The 17,073-nt window shown below is 43.3% G+C and overlaps 1 protein-coding gene across 2 annotated transcripts in view; it reads left to right on the top strand.

Moving 5' to 3' along the window:
- The window catches only part of pgap1 (post-GPI attachment to proteins inositol deacylase 1), a 263,763-nt gene that overhangs the window by 120,195 nt on the left and 126,495 nt on the right, over nucleotides 1–17,073 (top strand). For both annotated transcript variants that reach the window (XM_072478690.1, XM_072478698.1), the window contains 2 exons: nucleotides 1,881–1,947; nucleotides 7,622–7,730. In XM_072478690.1, the coding sequence (XP_072334791.1) occupies nucleotides 1,881–1,947; nucleotides 7,622–7,730 (176 nt within the window). The remainder of the gene's footprint in view (nucleotides 1–1,880; nucleotides 1,948–7,621; nucleotides 7,731–17,073) is intronic.

Genomic DNA, 17,073 nt, shown 5'->3' with positions numbered 1-17,073 from the left:
GGAAAAGGCCAAGTACGAATTAAGGGGTTCAGCGGAGGGCTTTTGAGGCAAGATGGGGGATGTTCGTGGCCATGTTTGAGGAGCTGTTCGTCATGGGGGCGGGGAGGGTGAGAGTGTGGGAGGTAGGAGGGGGGGTGAAAAAGAGGAAAATTTGTACAAACTGTATAGTTTAAAAAAAAAAAATTTTGAGTACCCAATTCATTTTTTCCAATTAAGGGGCAAGTTTAGCATGTTCAATCCACCTACCCTGCACATCTTTGGGTTGTGGGGGCGAAACCCACGCAAGCACGGGGAGAATGTGCAAACTCCACACGGACAGTGACCCAGAGCTGGGATTGAACGTGGGACCTCAGCGCTGTGAGACTGCTGTGCTACCACTGCGCCACCGTGCTGCCCCTACAAACTGTATAGTTGTGTGTTGGGGAGTTTGCTCCCCGAATTATTTATGTTTTGTAACCTTTTATATAAGTTTGGAATAAAATACATTTAAAAGAAAAGCCTTTCAAGAATTGTTGTTGGTGAATTTCTCATTATAAATGGGACACATGGAGGCCAACCGAATTTGGGATGAATATGAATGAATCAGTCCATTCATCTTAATTCTTCACTTTCCTCTTCAATTATGTTCGTCTTTGCAGCCCTTTCCAAAGCAATCACAAAACTAGAGCCCCAGCGTAAGCTTATTCCTTCAATGATTTATCTGCTTGCACATGCTGCACGTGCTCACCAACATAGCCTCAGCATCAGAGCCAGATCGAATGCACTCTATTATTGATTGAAGTTCCTGTTTGCATGTGCTCACCAGCACAGCATCAAGAGCACCCCTGACAAATATTCAGTACCCTCCTTGTACATCTACCTAATCGTGGCGTGCTTACCATTAATACCAGCCAGCCAGGTTCCAATTCCGGCTACCAATCAGAATGCACCAATTTAGGCAAATTGAACAGATCACCAGGAGCAGAGTAAATGGACGTTTTATTGATTAATGTGCCAGCTTGCACAGTTGTTTGGATGGCAGGCAGATGGTAATGCGGGTAACATGCAACAGACAAGAATTTTCGGACAGCTGATGATGCATCTACATTGGGAGCATTTTGTGGGAATAATTCTCTGAAAACACATGCCAATCAACATTTGAAACATACCTTGGCCAGGAGCAGCTCATTAGACTCCAAGGAGCTGCATGTTGCCAACCCCTGTCCAAGGCCTCTGACTGTGGAACCTGCAATATAGATGTGCGAGTGTAGGCAGGTTGAATCTTTTTTTCCTCTTGTCCATGGTACAAGGTGTGTAGCTGCTGCCTGCTACTTATTAACTGAATGGCATGGTGGGGGTGAGAATTCATTATCTTCCAAGATCAGGATTCTTTGTTTTCCCACCTGCACTCCTGCTTAGGTGTCAATAAAACATATTTTGTAATTTAATACAAGGAAGATGGGCCACTTTCTTTCAACATCAGCTCTAGTTACCATAGTTCTTAAATCCATTTTGCAGCAAAGTTTGATTCCTGAACAAAATGGTAAAAACATAAGTAAACATAAGTTGGGTCTGCTGAAACAGGAAAAGAAGGAAGAAAGACCAAGAGAGCCACAGTTGCTCATGAGCAGATAGCAAAGAACCATTTGAGTATAAGTGCCCAATGATGCTCATTCATAAATTCCCGAAGCAAACATTCAATCTGCAATGCCAATAACATCACCCTTACAGTAAATATTTTAATATTAATGACTTGAGAAACAGATGATTAATCAAGTCTAAATGGTTATTGCCATTTTTAAGATATTTTACCATGTAGCTTGTTCAAATTGTTTCTCGGATGATGAACATATTTCATTTTTTAACGTGTTGGTTACATGAAGTTCTTTGTAATTTGACAGGGAAGACAGAGGATGTGTACAGGTTTCATGTACCATGGTCGCATGAAGATTTTGTTGTAACAACAAGGCCAGTATAACTTTTATAAACTGTTAGACTTAAGACTATTTTAAAGCTTACTCTTGAGGTTTCATGTGTAATGTTTATAAAAGCCTGATTTCCTTTTCGTTCCCTCACCTTTTGTGTACTTTTTGTCCCTCACTTCTGTTGCTAACTTTGCCTTAGTTCAATTGCTCTGTTTTATTTCCTTTGCTCTTGAGTCGCCAGGTATCTTTATGATACCGCCACGAGGTTCAAGTCCGAGTAATGATCAATAATCCAATACACCGATTAGTAAGATTTAAATCAAAGCACATTTATTATACACAGTAATCGCTACTCATGCACAAATTCTACATCTAAGCTACTTCTACAACTAACAGGCCTATACTTAACTTGGAACTGGCCCACCAGGTCAGGGAAACAAATGGCCTTTCGTTCGGGTTCTGACCCTGTGGGATTCAAAGTTGGTACGGATTGGTAGCTAGGAGCGCTTATCTCGTAGCGATCGTTGAATTAAGACTTACGAGTTCGATCTTCACTGCTCCGGTCACGGTCAATGTTGGTTCGTTGTTGCTGGGTGACCTGGGCAGGAAGAAGTGCGTGAAGAGAGCGATTTGAACTTGGGGCTCAATTCTTATAGTCCCCAGGGGCTTCCCGCCTTTCGTGGTGGACCCTGTACCTGGTCCCAAGTGATTGGACTTTGTCCCAATCACTTGGTTTGATTTTCTCCAATGTTGGAGCGGTTCCCTGATCGATGGGCGGTCTTGAGGTGCTCGTTCACCTCCTTTTGTGTAGGCTCCTGCTGGCGCCGAAGAGTCTGGTTTTGCTTTGTGTGTCTAAATGTTGCTTATTGTTCCCGGGGATTGCTCATTAGTATGCAGATGGCTGTTGTTTCGTTATGCTGATGGTTGCTGGTATCGATGTTGTCTGGCCTTTCCAGAGGTAAATACACAGCCAACCTGCAGCTGCTCGTTTTTGTCTTGTTGGCTGACTTTCCCATCAGCCTTTGCCGTTCGCCATTTTGAATCGGGAGTTGGCCATTTTAAGTGGCTACACTTCTCAAGGAGACTTGGAGTCAGACAGACTCTGATCTTCTGACTTCTGCAGAAATGATCTTGTTATCTCTGCCTGTGTACAAAATAGGATATAGGGGTGGGAGGGAAGGAAGTTTAGGACAGGGGCTCAGATTGGAAAGTATCATGCCACTGGAATAAAAACGGACTGGAACCTGAAGTCTGGTTGAGGAGATAGAGCAAAGTGGCTGCAAAAGACCAGGGGCTAGTGTCTGGGTTTAGTTCCACCCCTCCCTTAGGTAGGGATGGGCTGTCTTGTCTATAGCTCCACTTGCTCTGGAGCTTTAGCCAAGCTTGTGATATTCCCAGAGTTGAGTACAACATGCACACACGAGAGAGAAACTGGAGGCCCCAAACTGGAAGGGAATAGGGAAGGCCAAGCCCTTGGTAGGGCCGGGAGGGAACAATGACACCCATGGCTGTTAAAATGGGAGCGTCTTGGAGGAGTTGTGGGCAATGGAAGTGTGAATGCTAGGCTGGAGGTATAATAATTTGTGTCAGTAACAACATGAATCTGAGTACATTCGCGACCTTGAACTCAAGACAAACTAATCCTAGGTGAGATTTGGTTTACTCTAATGAATCATTTTTTCTGAAAATGCATAGCTAATGATCAATACCATTTTTCTAATACATTTAATGTATAACATTTAAGTGTTACAAAATCCTAAATATATATTAACCTTTACAAGCCTTGAAAAGAAATTTGTTTTCTAAGATATAAACCTAAACTTTCTGCTGGCAATATCAATTTTTGTCTGTTAGGTTTTAAACTATAAAAGCAATTTGTATGTAACACTGCAATTGGATTTGATCACTTTCTAAAAATATTACTATCATTTAATACAGTGTAACAAAAGCACACAATTAGTGTATGATTTCCTGTTTCTGACATTTAAACCATTTAGCTTGATTTTATAGACTATTACATAAGGAAGGGGTGTAAAGCACTTTATATGGTGTATCTATGGATTATTTTTTTTGGCACCTAAGACGGTAGAGAGGAGTTGTTTTGAGTTAATGATGATGACTGATCCATCTAGAATTTGGCATTTATTGACCTTACCAGCCTGTAAAATGGATAGTATGGGTGAATCATTTGGTCCTAATTGGGACTGAAAGTGTGAGAAGTGGGAGCTTGGTAGCCTGCCAACAATTATGTTTCAGTGCGAGAGGGTTGGTGAAACAATTTTGTCTGAAATGTTTTGCTTAGATTTTTTAGTTGAAAGACACTTCCCTGGCTTGGTTATGTTGTTCAGCTAAATGCTGGACTGATTGATATTCATCTGGAGCATGTTTAAAGCAGTATTGTCAAAAGATTTTGATGCTCAGCAAACAATTCACGCTATTCGCCACTTAATACAAAATATATCAACGTTAATAAAACAAATGCACAATCTTTTGAAACGTTTTTTTGGCTTTAAACCATCAGCAATCTAAACTGATACACACTCACAGTCAGAGCCAGGATAGCGGCTTCAAAAAGGGATTTTGCAAACTAACTGTTCCACAAAGCAGACCTGCTATATACACTGTCTAAAGTGTGGTATCAAGCTGTTATCTAAAGCGTTCTGTTTCTGACATTGTGTTCCACTTTCATTCAAAGGAACAACATTTCTTCAATTGTAAATTCTCTCTTTCAGAATTACTCAGAGCGAGAATAAAATCAACAAATCGATGTATTTGTTTCAATGCTCTGACTCTTGCCTTGCTTATGCTCAATCACCTGCCATTTCTGAACACAGCATTGGACGTTTGCTATACCTTTGCCTCATGGCCAGCCTGATGTCACCACTCCTGTATATGCCAGCAGCCCTGTTCCTTTCAATCAATCATTTCAGCAGATCTAATAAGTTGAAGGCTGAACACATTTGGACATTGCTGCATCACCTAACTTGCCAAAATTGTACATTTCAACCCTCATTCAGTGCTCCTCATCACTTACTCACTTCAACTGTTCTGAGAAAACGGCAAATTACCATCTAACCCAGAAACCAAGTTCTTCAGTTCGCATCCCCTGCATCATTAGATTACCCAAGAAGATCTCTGGAATAATTGAACCACTAACATAGAATCTACGGCGTGGAGACAGGCCCTTCGGCCCAAACTGGCCCATGCCAACCAAAAGCCCAGCTAAGCTAACCCCATTTGGCCCATATCCCTCTAAACCTTTCCTATCCATGCATCTGCCCAAATGTCTTTTAAATGTTGTCAATGTCCATGCCTCAACCACTTCCTCCGACAGCTCATTCCACATATGTACCACCTTTACCATATATATGGGTGGCACGGTAGCACAGTGGTTAGAACAGTTGCTTCACAGCTCCAGGGTCCTAGGTTCGATTCTCTGCTTGGGTCACTAGGTGCGGAGTCTGCACGTTTTCCCTGTGTCTGTGTGAATTTCCTCAAGACAGTCTAAAGGTGTGCAGGTTAGGTGGATTGGCCATGCTAAAATTGCCCTCAGTGTCCAAAAAAGTTGGCTGAGATTACTGGGTTATGGGGATAGTGTGGAAGTGTGGGCTTGGGTAGGGTGATCTTTCCAAGGACCGTTGCAGACTCGATGGGCCGAATGGCCTTCTGCACTGTAAATTCTGTGTTTATAAAAAAAAAAAGTTGCTCCTCGGGTTCGCATTAATTATTTTCCCTCTTAACTTAAACCTAAGCCCTCTTAGAAGCCTAAGTTCTTTCTGCACTCTCTCCAGTTTAATAACTTCTTTCCTATAAAACCGACCAAAACTGAACACACTACTCCACGTGCGGCCTCATCAACATCCTGTACAATTGCAACATAATTTCCCAACTTCTATACTCAATGCCTTACTGATGAAGTCCAGCATGATAAAAGCCGCCTTAACTGCCTTATCTACCTGTGACTCCTTTAGAGTACCGTGCACCTGAACTCCAAGGTCCCTCTGTTCAACGATACTCCCTGAGGTCCGACTATTCACTGTGAAAGTCCTTCCTTGATTTGACTTTCCAAAATGCAACACCTCACACTTGTCTATATTGAACTACATTTGCCATTTCTCGGCCCACTTCCTCAGCTGATCATGGTCCTGCTGCAATCTTAGATAACCTTCCTCACTGTCTACAATACCACCTATTTTAGTGTCATCTGCAAACTTACTGATCATGCCTTGCACATTCTCATTCAAATTGTTGATATAGATAACAAATAACAATGGGCCCAGCTCTGACCCCTGAGGCACACCACTAATCACAGGCCTCCAGTCCGACTAGCATCCTTCCACCATTACCATCTGCTTCTGACCATCAAGCCAATTGTATATCCAATTTGCCAGCTCTGCCTGGATTCTGTGATTTAACTTTCCAGAACAGCTCATCATGTGGAACTTTATCAAAGTCCTTACTGAAGTCCATATAGACTTTGTCTACCGCCCTGGCCCTCATCAACCTTCCTGGTCACTTGAAAATGAAAAATGAAAATGAAATGAAAATCACTTATTGTCACAAGTAGGCTTCAATGAAGTTACTGTGAAACGCCCCTAGTCGCCACATTCCGGCGCCTGTTCGGGGAGGCTGGTACGGGAATTGAACCGTGCTGCTGGCCTGCTTGGTCTGCTTTAAAAGCCAGCGATTTAGCCCAGTGTGCTAAACCAGCCCCTTCATCAAACTTCATCAAAGAACGCTAACAAATTTGTATGGCATGATCTCCCATGCACAAAGCTATGCTGACTACTCCTAATCAAACTCTGTCTTTCCAAATGCCTCACATCTTGGACCTCGAACCTGATTTGCGTCTCAGTTCCAGGTCCAAAACCTGCAAATAGCTATGGTGAGACATCCCTTGCAATCTTCCCACATGCAGCCAATTAGGGAGCTGTCTCCAGGAGACCAATTCAGTTAAGAACCGGGCGGGCCATTAAATTTGGAGGCCCAATGTGCCAAATGGAGGTCCATTGAAAAAAGAGAAGAATCCTTTCTGGGACAAAGCTGTCAGGCCTTTACTGTGGAGGGGGATGATGAAATGTTGATGGCTCCCTCCCAGCCTGCCACTAGGAGGCCACCTCTAGTTCTGTTCCAGGCTCTGTTCGCAGTTGAGTGTTTGGCGGTCAGGAAGATCCCAGCAGGGTCAACATGTCTCATCTCACTGACCTAATAATGGGTCTATTAGCTACCTACTACTGCTGGGTGGATAACTCTACCAAGCTGACTACCTGTTCGAAAAGATCGCTCTGAGGTAGGAATGTGTTGCCCAGCCAACTCCGTGTGCTCTTTCCCAATTTCACTCCAGGTTCTGTCTCTCGACTTCTTCATAGATGCCTCTAGACCTGCTGAGTGTTTCCAGCATGTTCTGTTTATTTTTCAGAATTCTATTATGCAGAGCATTTAAAAAAAAAAACTATTCTTTCTCCTCATCAGACTCCATTTGTATTTGAAAGAGCACCGAGAGATCCAAACTTCCTGTGTGGGAAGCTCTCATAATTATTAAATTGGCTGCAGCAATTTAAAAAAATTATGAATGGGGATGGTATCTGATTTACCAAAGAGACTTACAAACTCCTCTATAAGTGAAGTGTTGTTCTTAGCAATGTTCTTACCACTTTATTCTTGGTGTAGAATTTATTTTTCTGCATTGAATACTAATATGACTGTTTTAATTTCAGTGCACCATCTTCCACTGTGATCTTTGCCAAACTTCACAGAGCAAGACCTGAGAATGATAGCTCTGTACCAGAGTTGCAACTTCACACTGCTAGATGTTGTCGATATGAGGTAGATAACAGACTTCCTTTGGTCTTGTACTTTAAAAAAAAAAAAAAAATTTAGAATGCCAATTATTATTTTTCCAATTAAGGGGCAATTTAGTGTGTCCAATTCACCTACCCTGTACATCTGGGGGTGAAACCCACACAGACACGGGGAGAATGTGCAAACTCCACATGGACAGTGACCCAGGGCCGGGATTCGAACCCGGGTCCTCAGCACCACAGTCCCAGTGCTAACCGCTGTGCCACTGTGCTGCCCTTCGGTCTTGTACTTTTACGAAGCAATTTAGTCCCTCTAAGACTGTATTTTGGGAAAGTTAGATCATAATAATGTTGGGGTCTACTGTACGCTGGAAACTGGGTATTTTGCATCAGTCTTCACCATAGAGGATACACGTAACACCCCAGAAGTAGCTATAAACCAGGAAATGGAAGAGAGGAACTCAGGAAAACTGACCAGAGAAGTGGTACTGAGTAAATTGTTGGAGCTGTGGGCTGACAAGATGCTGGGTCCTGATGGACCTTCTCCTCCAGTCTTTAAAAAGTCTCTAGTGAGATAGTTGCATTAGTTTTAATTTTCCAAAACTTGCTAGATTCGGGGAGGGCCCCTTTAGATTGAGAGATGTTTAAAACGGGGATGCGGCAAAACATTTTCTTTGAGGTTTGAGAGTCTTTGAAACTCTTCCTGAAAAGGCAGTGAAAACAAAGTACTTGAACATTTTTAAGGCAGAGGTGGTTAGATAGAACATAGAACAATACAGCGCAGTATTGTTCTTCGGCCCACGATGTTGCACCGAAACAAAAGCCATCTAACCTACACTATGCCATTATCATCCATATGTGTATCCAATAAACTTTTAAATGCCCTCAATGTTGGCGAGTTCACTACTGTAGCAGGTAGGGCATTCCACGGCCTCACTACTCTGATGTTCATAGATTTGTGGAATTGGTGCAGTTTGTAGCTCCGGGTTTGGGTGAAGCAACACAATGCTGACGAAACACACAGTCAACTTGCACATTTCAGAGTTTATAGGTATAATGGGCTGGATTTCCATGTTAGACACAGGAATCAGGAGCCGGGAAATTTCCCAGCTCGGTGCACCTGCCTCGGGAGAAAATGCAATTTACTCGGTGCATGCTGTAGTTGGGATAATGGTGCATGCATTGTAAGGCTTTGCCGAAAGCCGTGACTTCCATTAGTTTGTTGAAACTGGTGCACACTAGGAAAAACATTACTTGATTGATAGCATTTTACTCTTAGATTTATTTTGTCAATGGTTCAGTATTTATTTACAAATTATAAAGAGGTGTCAAGTGCTTAGTTTCTGCTTTTGATACTTTGAATGTTTGATTTATTGTTACATTTATAGGATTGTAGTAAGTGCAACTTTTTAGGAAAGAAAGTCATGACTGGCATTTTTAAAGCTGTTCCATACATGGCATAGATTCTGTAAAGGGTGAATTTTGTGAATAGCCATGGCAGTGCTATGGGTTAGCATGGTAGGCATGGAAGTTATGAAGCCATTTGTGGTGGGTTGAGGGGCATGGCTAAGACCTTTTGAAATTATGCTTCAGTTATGCACGGCACTAGTGAGACCACATCTGGAGTGGTGTGTACAGTATTGGTCATCTTATTTAAGGAAGGATGTAAACGTGTTGGAAGCAGATCAGAGGTTTACCAGACTAATACCTGGAATTGGTGGGTTGTCTTATGAGGAAAGGTTGGACAGACTAGGCCTGTACCTGCTGGAATTTAAAAGAGTAACAGGTTACTTGACTGAAACACAGAATCCTAAGGGATCTGGACAGGGTAAATGTGGAGAGGATGTTTCCTTTTGTGGGAGAATCTAGAACTAGGAGTCCCTGTTTAAAATAAGGGATCACCCATTTAAAACATAGATGAGTACAATTTTGTTCTTTCAGGTCTTGAGACTTTGGAACTCTCTTCCAGAAAAGGCCATGAGAACAGTCTTTAGAAATTTTTACGGCAGAGGTGGATAGATTCTTGGTAAGCAACGGGGTGATACGTTATTGGGGGTAGGCACGATTGTTAGGGGTAGGCACGATGTAGATTTGAAGTTGTCAGATCAGCCATAATCATATTCAATGGTGGAGTAGGATCAAGGGGCTGAATGGTCGACTGCGCCATGTTCGTATTGTTAAGAATTGGGAAAAATTAAGATTAAAAACAGGGAGTTTATTAGAGGCAGACGTCTGGAGAAATGGTCAGATGTGAATTTGTCCATCAGTGGAAAGCAAGTATTTTACATACGTGACTAGAGAAAACAATGGAGCTACAGAGGTGGCAACCTAAAAGTGGAGAAAGATAAGAAAAATGACAGTACTTGCCAAAAGCTGACTCCACAGGGTGAATAACAGCAAAGGAAAGAAATAGGATAACTGTAGAATATGATCCGATCGCTCTGATTGAACACCACTTTCTCCACCTCTCGTATCGTCGCCCCTGTGCCTCAAGGCACTTCTCTACACAGTCCATCGATCCTCGCGGAGGTGCACCTGCTTCCTCAATGGCCTTCGACCAGTCACCATGCATCTCCTTCCTTTGCTGGCAAAATTTGTCTTTAATAAAGGTCATCATCCATCTGGGGCTTTCCCAGTGGTGATGGCTCTTCCCCCTCCACCAGTGTTGCTGCGCCACAGGCTCCTCCAATTCCTTAGCCAGGTCTGGGTCTGGTAGTCCAGTAGACATGCCAATCTTGGGGACAACCTCTCCCTCTACACTTTGCAATATTTTCCTGCCGGAGCTACGCCACTAACGTGTATAAAGTGCTCAAACTAGCGCCTTCAAGCTGGAGCTGCCCTGTGTGCGACCACTCACTCCATGGCTGCCACCGGAAGTTATCCATAGTGGGTTATAGCCATTCTTGTTGTGTGTATTTTTGTCTTAATTGTTCACACAAGGGCTGGACTGTTCCTCACTGGGTTGTACATTGTTCCTCACATTATATCAAAACAACACATGCACCACTACAAACTGGTGTTTCAAGTTACGCTTCTGGGTTTTGGGATACCCTCACATTTAACATCAGTATGGTTTGTAACATTATATATGTTTGAACGTAAAGAGGCATTGCCACAGACGTATAGAGCAGTGAGTAAACTACTAAGAGAAGCTGGCACAGCCTGAAGTGTTTGCGGAAGACAGCCCGATACAGACTTTGAAGGTTGTTAAATAAGCGCTTCCATGCGGATGAAAGGATATGGGGAGCGGGGGGAAAAACGGAGTTGGAGTTGAAGTCCAAGGTCAGGAGTTGTGGTTCCCGACGTTTCCCCTGGCAATAAACAGTAACATTCTATTAGCTTTTCTAATTACTTACTGTACCTGCATACTAGGCTTTTGCGACTCGTGCACTAAGACACTCAGATCCACCTGTACCTCCGAGCACTGCAATCTCTCACCATTTAGATAATATGCTTCTCATTCATTCTTCCTGCCAAAATGGACTGTTTCACATTTGTCCACATTATACTCCTATCAGCCAGATCTTTTTCCACTCTCTTACCTATCTATAACATTTTGTAGCCCCCTTACGTTCTCTTCACAACTTACTTTTCTACCTATCTTTGTGCCATCAGCAAATTTAGCAACCATTCCATCCATCCCTTCATCCAAGTCATTTACATAAATTGTAAACAGTTGAGGTTCCAGCACTGATCCCTATAGGACTACTCACTACATCTTGCCAACCTGAAAAATACCCCTTGAGCCTGCTCGTGCTTCCTGTTAGCCAGCCAATCTTCTATCCATGCCAATATTTATTTTCCGCAGTAACCTTTGATATGGTACTATATCAAATGCCTTCTGGAAATCCAAGTACAGTATATCCACTGGTTCCCCTTTATCCCACAGCACATGTTACTTCCTCAAACCTTTGACAAAACCACATTGACTCTGCCTGATTGTCTTCCACGTGTCCTGCTTTTCCTTCTTTAATAACAGCTTTAAACATTTTCCCTATGCCAGATTTTAAGTTAACTGGTCTATAGTTTGCTGCCTTCTGTCCCCCTCCCTTTTTGAATAATAGGTTATGTTTGCGATCTTCCAACCTAATGGGACCTTCCCCGAATCTACGGAGTTTTGAAAAATTAAAACCACTGCATCAACTATCTCACTGGTCACTTCTTTAAACCACGAGGATGAAACCATCAGGACCTGGAAATTTGTCAGCCAGCAGCTCCAACAATTTACTCAGTACACTTCCTCGGTGATTGTAATTTTTCTGAGTTACTCCCTTCCCTTTCCTGATTTACAGCTGCTTCTGGACAATCTGGCATGAATGCTTTCTGTAACCTGCAGTTATCGTAGGGGACTAGCAGGGACATCTGATATCTTAACATACTGAGAGATGGCACCACCACCACTGCAAATTCCTGCTACTGCTAATCATCTGATATGGACACTAATCTCTTTGACAACTGACCTAATGACATGAATTAGAAGTCTTGCCTCATGGTTGACTCCAGGGAACCCTGAAACTTGTTGAAGGCAAAATTTCTGGACTTCACCCAGTTGTTCTGCTCAATATTAGGTCACCTATCTCTTATCCCTCACACACCCCAGCAACATGGTATGCCCCATTCTGGTGTGCAACCCCAGACATCTTGAATGGCAATTTAAGCACAAAGTCCACATGCCTGGAACCAAGAGGGGAAGAAGATGCGGTTAGCTCGGAGGCGGTGAGGTTGCAGCGGCCCTCAAGGTGGGGGAGAGGTTGCGGCTGGCCCCGAGACGGGGAGGTTGCGGAGGGCCCCAAGGCGGGGGAGAAGTTGCGGCGGGTCCCGAGACGGGGGAGACGTTGCGGCGGTGGGTCCCGAAGTGGGGGAGGGCATGATGCCTTGATAAGTATGTGGCAGTGAGTGAGAGTGATTGATCAAATGTGCGGGGCAATGAGAACGAGTGAGTGAGCCTTATTCCCAGTCTCAGGATTCTCATTCACTCTTACCATCCCACATCAACATATAGACATGCACCCCATCACAGTGGGTGAGAGTGAGAACATTGAGATTGAGAGTGAGTCGGGTATGCACACACTGAACCCTTCCCACCTGGTCATTTTTATTAATTACTGTGGTTAGCTAATCAATACTGCCACATGATCGACCTTTTAACATTTTCTTAATACCTCAACCTTTTTTTGAAATTCAGTTAATTGTTGTACCAATGTTATCTTTCCAACATGTGTTCATTTGGCCCCTGGAGGGAGGAAAGAAAATGAATATGTGACCCTCCCAAGTGGAACGATTGGACAAGCCTGTTTTAGAACATTTAATCCAATGGACAGATGACATGGGACTGGATTTTGCTCTTCCGTCCCACCTGAAACTGGGCAGGATTACAATGGAAAATGGGCAAAAGCCAAACTACAGTTCAGGCCAAGTTTTCTTTCCTGGCATCTGTGGGAATTATTGGCCTGTTGTTCCTTGCCTGTCTGTCACACAAATATAAGTGAGGGGTTTGAAGAATGCTGGAAAGGCAGCCAATGGCAGGAAGCAACAGTATGCACATCCTCATGGGCTGAGGCTGGGCAAAAAATATTGCTGTCCTGTTGTTTTTTTTGCTGCATTTCAATTTATGGCTTTCTTGAAACACTGCTGTAGCACTTGCAGAATTCCGCTTTGCCAGTGTCGTCTTTGTGGCAAGGAGCCTGCCCTGCACCTCCTAATGAAACCTTACCCAAGAAAATGGATGGGATTTGCAGGATATGGGTCACATTGAAGGTAGAAGTCTGACTATGTCTCAAGCTGGCTAAGAAGAGGAGAGACTAGTCCATACTGTGGGTGATAGGATGCAGGTCTTTCCAATGCACCACTCTGTGAAGTAGTGAGATGCAGGCTTATACCTTGGTCCTCCAGTGAGTTGTCATTCTCAACAGTTCTGCCATGAGTGTTTTTGAGGTAAGGTCAAGATACTGCCTCATGGGAAAGGAGGAAGAATCATCCTGAGATATTCTGTGCTCATCGTGACAGCCAGTTTCATAGTGGTATTAGCAGACAAATTGGAACAGATTGTTGACTGCAGGCTGGCTTTGAAATGAAATGAAAATGAATTATAAAAGTAGGGAGGTCATAATGTAGCTGTATAGAACTTGGGTGAAGCCACAGCTGGAGTACTATGTGCAATTCTGGTCACCACATTATAAGAGGGATGTGATTGCACTGGAGGAGGTGTCGAGACGATTCACCAGAATGTTGCCGGGGATGGAACATTTAAGTTATAAAGCGGGGTTGGATAGGCTTGTGTTGTTTTCTCTGGAGCAGAGAAGACTGAGGGTGACCTAATTGAGGTGTTCAAGATTGAAGGGCATGGACAGGGTCGATAGCAGCTGTTCCCCTTAGTTGAAGGGTCAGTTACGAGGGGACTCAAGTTCAAAATGAGGGATGGGAGGTTGAGTGGAGATTTGAGGAAAAACATTTTTACCCAAAGAGTGGTGACGGTCTGGAATGCACTGCCTGGGAGGAGTGGGGTGCCTCACATCCTTTAAAAAGTACTTGGATGAGTACTTGGCATGCCATATCATTCAAGGCTATGGCCCCAAGTGCTGGTGAATGGGATTAGGTGGGCAGATCAGGGCCTTTCAGGGCGTAGGTGCAGACTCAATGGGCCGAAGGGCCTCTTGTGCACTGAAGTATTCTGTGATTCTGAGGGTGAGCCTGGAGAATTAATAATGGGAAACAAGGAAATGATGGACGCATTGAACAGGCATTTGAACAATTATCTTCAATGTCGAAAACACAAGCATACCATAAATGGGAGTAATGTCCTTAAAACAATCACTAAGGAAAAGGTATGGAATAACTATTCAAAGGTTGATGAGTCCCCTGGACATGGTGACTTTCCTCCTTTAAAAGAAGCTAATGTAACATCTCTATTCAAGAAAGAGGGCGATAATAAGCAATAAATAATGGTCCAGTTGCCTCTATCTGTCATTGGGGAAAATTATAGAATCCAATATTAAGGCAGTAATAGCAGGACATTCAGAAAATCATGATAGTCGGAGACAACATGGCCTGGTGAAAGGGACATTGTTTGATTAATGTATTAGAATTCCTTCAGGATGTAACAAGCAACATGGATAAAGATGTGCTGTACTTGGATTTCCAAAAGGCATTTGACAAGGTGGCCCATCAAACGTTACTTCATAAAATTAGAGCTCATGCTGTAGTGGGTAACATATTTGTGTGGCTAGAAGATTTGTCAGCTAAAGGGATAAATGGGTAATTTTTGAGTTGGCAACCTGTTACTAGGGAGAGCCACACAGATCAGCCGGCATCTCAACTATTTATAATCTATCAATGACTTGGTTGAAGGGCTGATGACGCAAAGCGATGTAGGGAGTAAGTTGTGCAGTGGACATGAGACTGTAAAAGGATATAGTTAGGTTAAATGAGTGGGCAAAATTTGGCAGATGGAATATAATGTGGGAAAATATGAACTTTTCCACTTTGGCAGGGAGAATAGTAAAGCAGTATTCTATTTGAATGGAGCGAGACTGCAATACTCTACAATATAGAGGAATCCGGTACGTGATTCACAAAGTTGTCATGCAAGTGCAGAGGTGGCACAGTGGTTAGCACTGCTGCCTCACCGCGCCAGGGAACCTGTATTCTATTCCGACCTGGGGTCACTGTCTGTGTGGTGTTTGCACGTGCTCCCCGTGTCTGCATGGGTTTTTTCCGGGTGCTTTGGTTTCCTCCCACAGTCCAAAGATGTGCAGGTTAGATGGATTCGCCATGATAAATTGTTCCTTTGTGCCCAAAAGGTTAAGTGGGCTTACTGGATTACGGGGGTAGGGTGGGGCTTTGCCTAGGTGGGGTGCCTTTTTGGAGGGCCGGTGGAGACTCGATGGGCTGAATGGCTTCCTGCACTGTAGGGATTCTTTTCTATTCCAAGTGACTAGGAAGACACACTGAATGTTGACATTTATTGCACGGTAAATCAAGTGTAAAAATAGGGAAGATAAGGGGTACAAAGTGTTGATGAGATCTCATCTGGGGAGTACTGTGTACAGTTTTGGCCTCCTTACTTAAGAATGATATAATTGTATTAGAAGCAATTCATACAAGGTTCTTCCAACTGATTCCTGGAGTGGTGGGTTGTCGTATGAGGAAAGGTTGGTTAGGTTGGGCCTGTATCCATTGGAGTTTAGAAGAATGAATGGTGATCTTATTCAAACATAGATCCTGAGTGGACTTGACAAGGTGCATGTTGAGAGGATGTTTCCCCTTTTGGGAGAATCTAGAACCAACGGGCACAATTTAAAATTTTGGTATCTCCCATGATACCAAACTGAGGTGAGGATAATTTTATTTCTCCCAGAAGGTTGTTAATCTGTGGAATTCTCCTCGGACATCAGTGGAGGCTGGGTTGTAGAATATATTCAAGGCTGAGATTGATTACTTTTTTCCGAATCAAAAAGTTACCTGTTATGTGGGAGGGAGAGGCTGCACTGCTGCCTCACGCCGCTGAGGACCCGGGTTCGATCCCAGCCCCGGGTCACTGTCCGTGTGGAGTTTGCACATACCTGTGTCTGTGTGGTTCCCACCCCCACAACCCAAAAAGATGTGCAGCGTAGGTGGATTGGTCTTGCCCTTTAATTGGAAAAATAACGTTTCTTTTAAAAAAACATTTTTAAAATTGTTTTTAATTATTGGGGGAATGAGGAGTTGAAGCCACAATCAAATTAGCCACAACCTTATTGAATAGCAGAGTGAGCTGAATGGCCTACTCCTGTTCCTAATTCTTGCGATTTATACCTACTTACTATTTCCAGGCTGGTAGATTTTGTTTGTTCACTGTCATTCTAATCTCATTCTCTCTTTCCAGTCTTATTTTCCTCTCCACTTTACCTCGCACCTTATTGTATTTGACCTGGTTTTCAGGAAAAATTCACCTAACATGTATCAATCACACATCTTTCTTTTTTGCTTCTTCATAATCTCTATCTCCCTTGCCAACCAAGGAGCCCTGGCTTTTTCCTTTGTTAGAATATACTTAGCCTGTACCTGAAGCACCTCCTTATAGATCCCCATTGCTACTTTACCGTTTTCCTGTCAAACTTTACTTCCATTTTATCCTGGCAAGATCCTCCCTCATCCCATTCAGTGGGATAAATAGTCTTCAACCTAAGTGTTCCCACTGACAGTGGACCATTTGGCCCAGCACTAGATCAAGCGGTGCATCCTTCCTAGTTGGACCAAGAACTTACTGATCACATTTCAGAATTCTTCCATCTTCTTTCCCTTTTCTCTAACATTACCCAATCGATATTTAGGTAATAGGAGTCCTCCAATATCACAACTGGCGCCCTACTGCTCCCGGACCTGGAATA

Source organism: Scyliorhinus torazame, chromosome 2 (genome assembly GCF_047496885.1).
Source record: "Scyliorhinus torazame isolate Kashiwa2021f chromosome 2, sScyTor2.1, whole genome shotgun sequence".
Taxonomy (NCBI): Eukaryota; Metazoa; Chordata; class Chondrichthyes; order Carcharhiniformes; family Scyliorhinidae; genus Scyliorhinus; species Scyliorhinus torazame.
The sequence above is the reverse complement of the archived record's forward strand: the minus strand, read 5'-3'. Positions and strand labels throughout refer to the sequence as shown.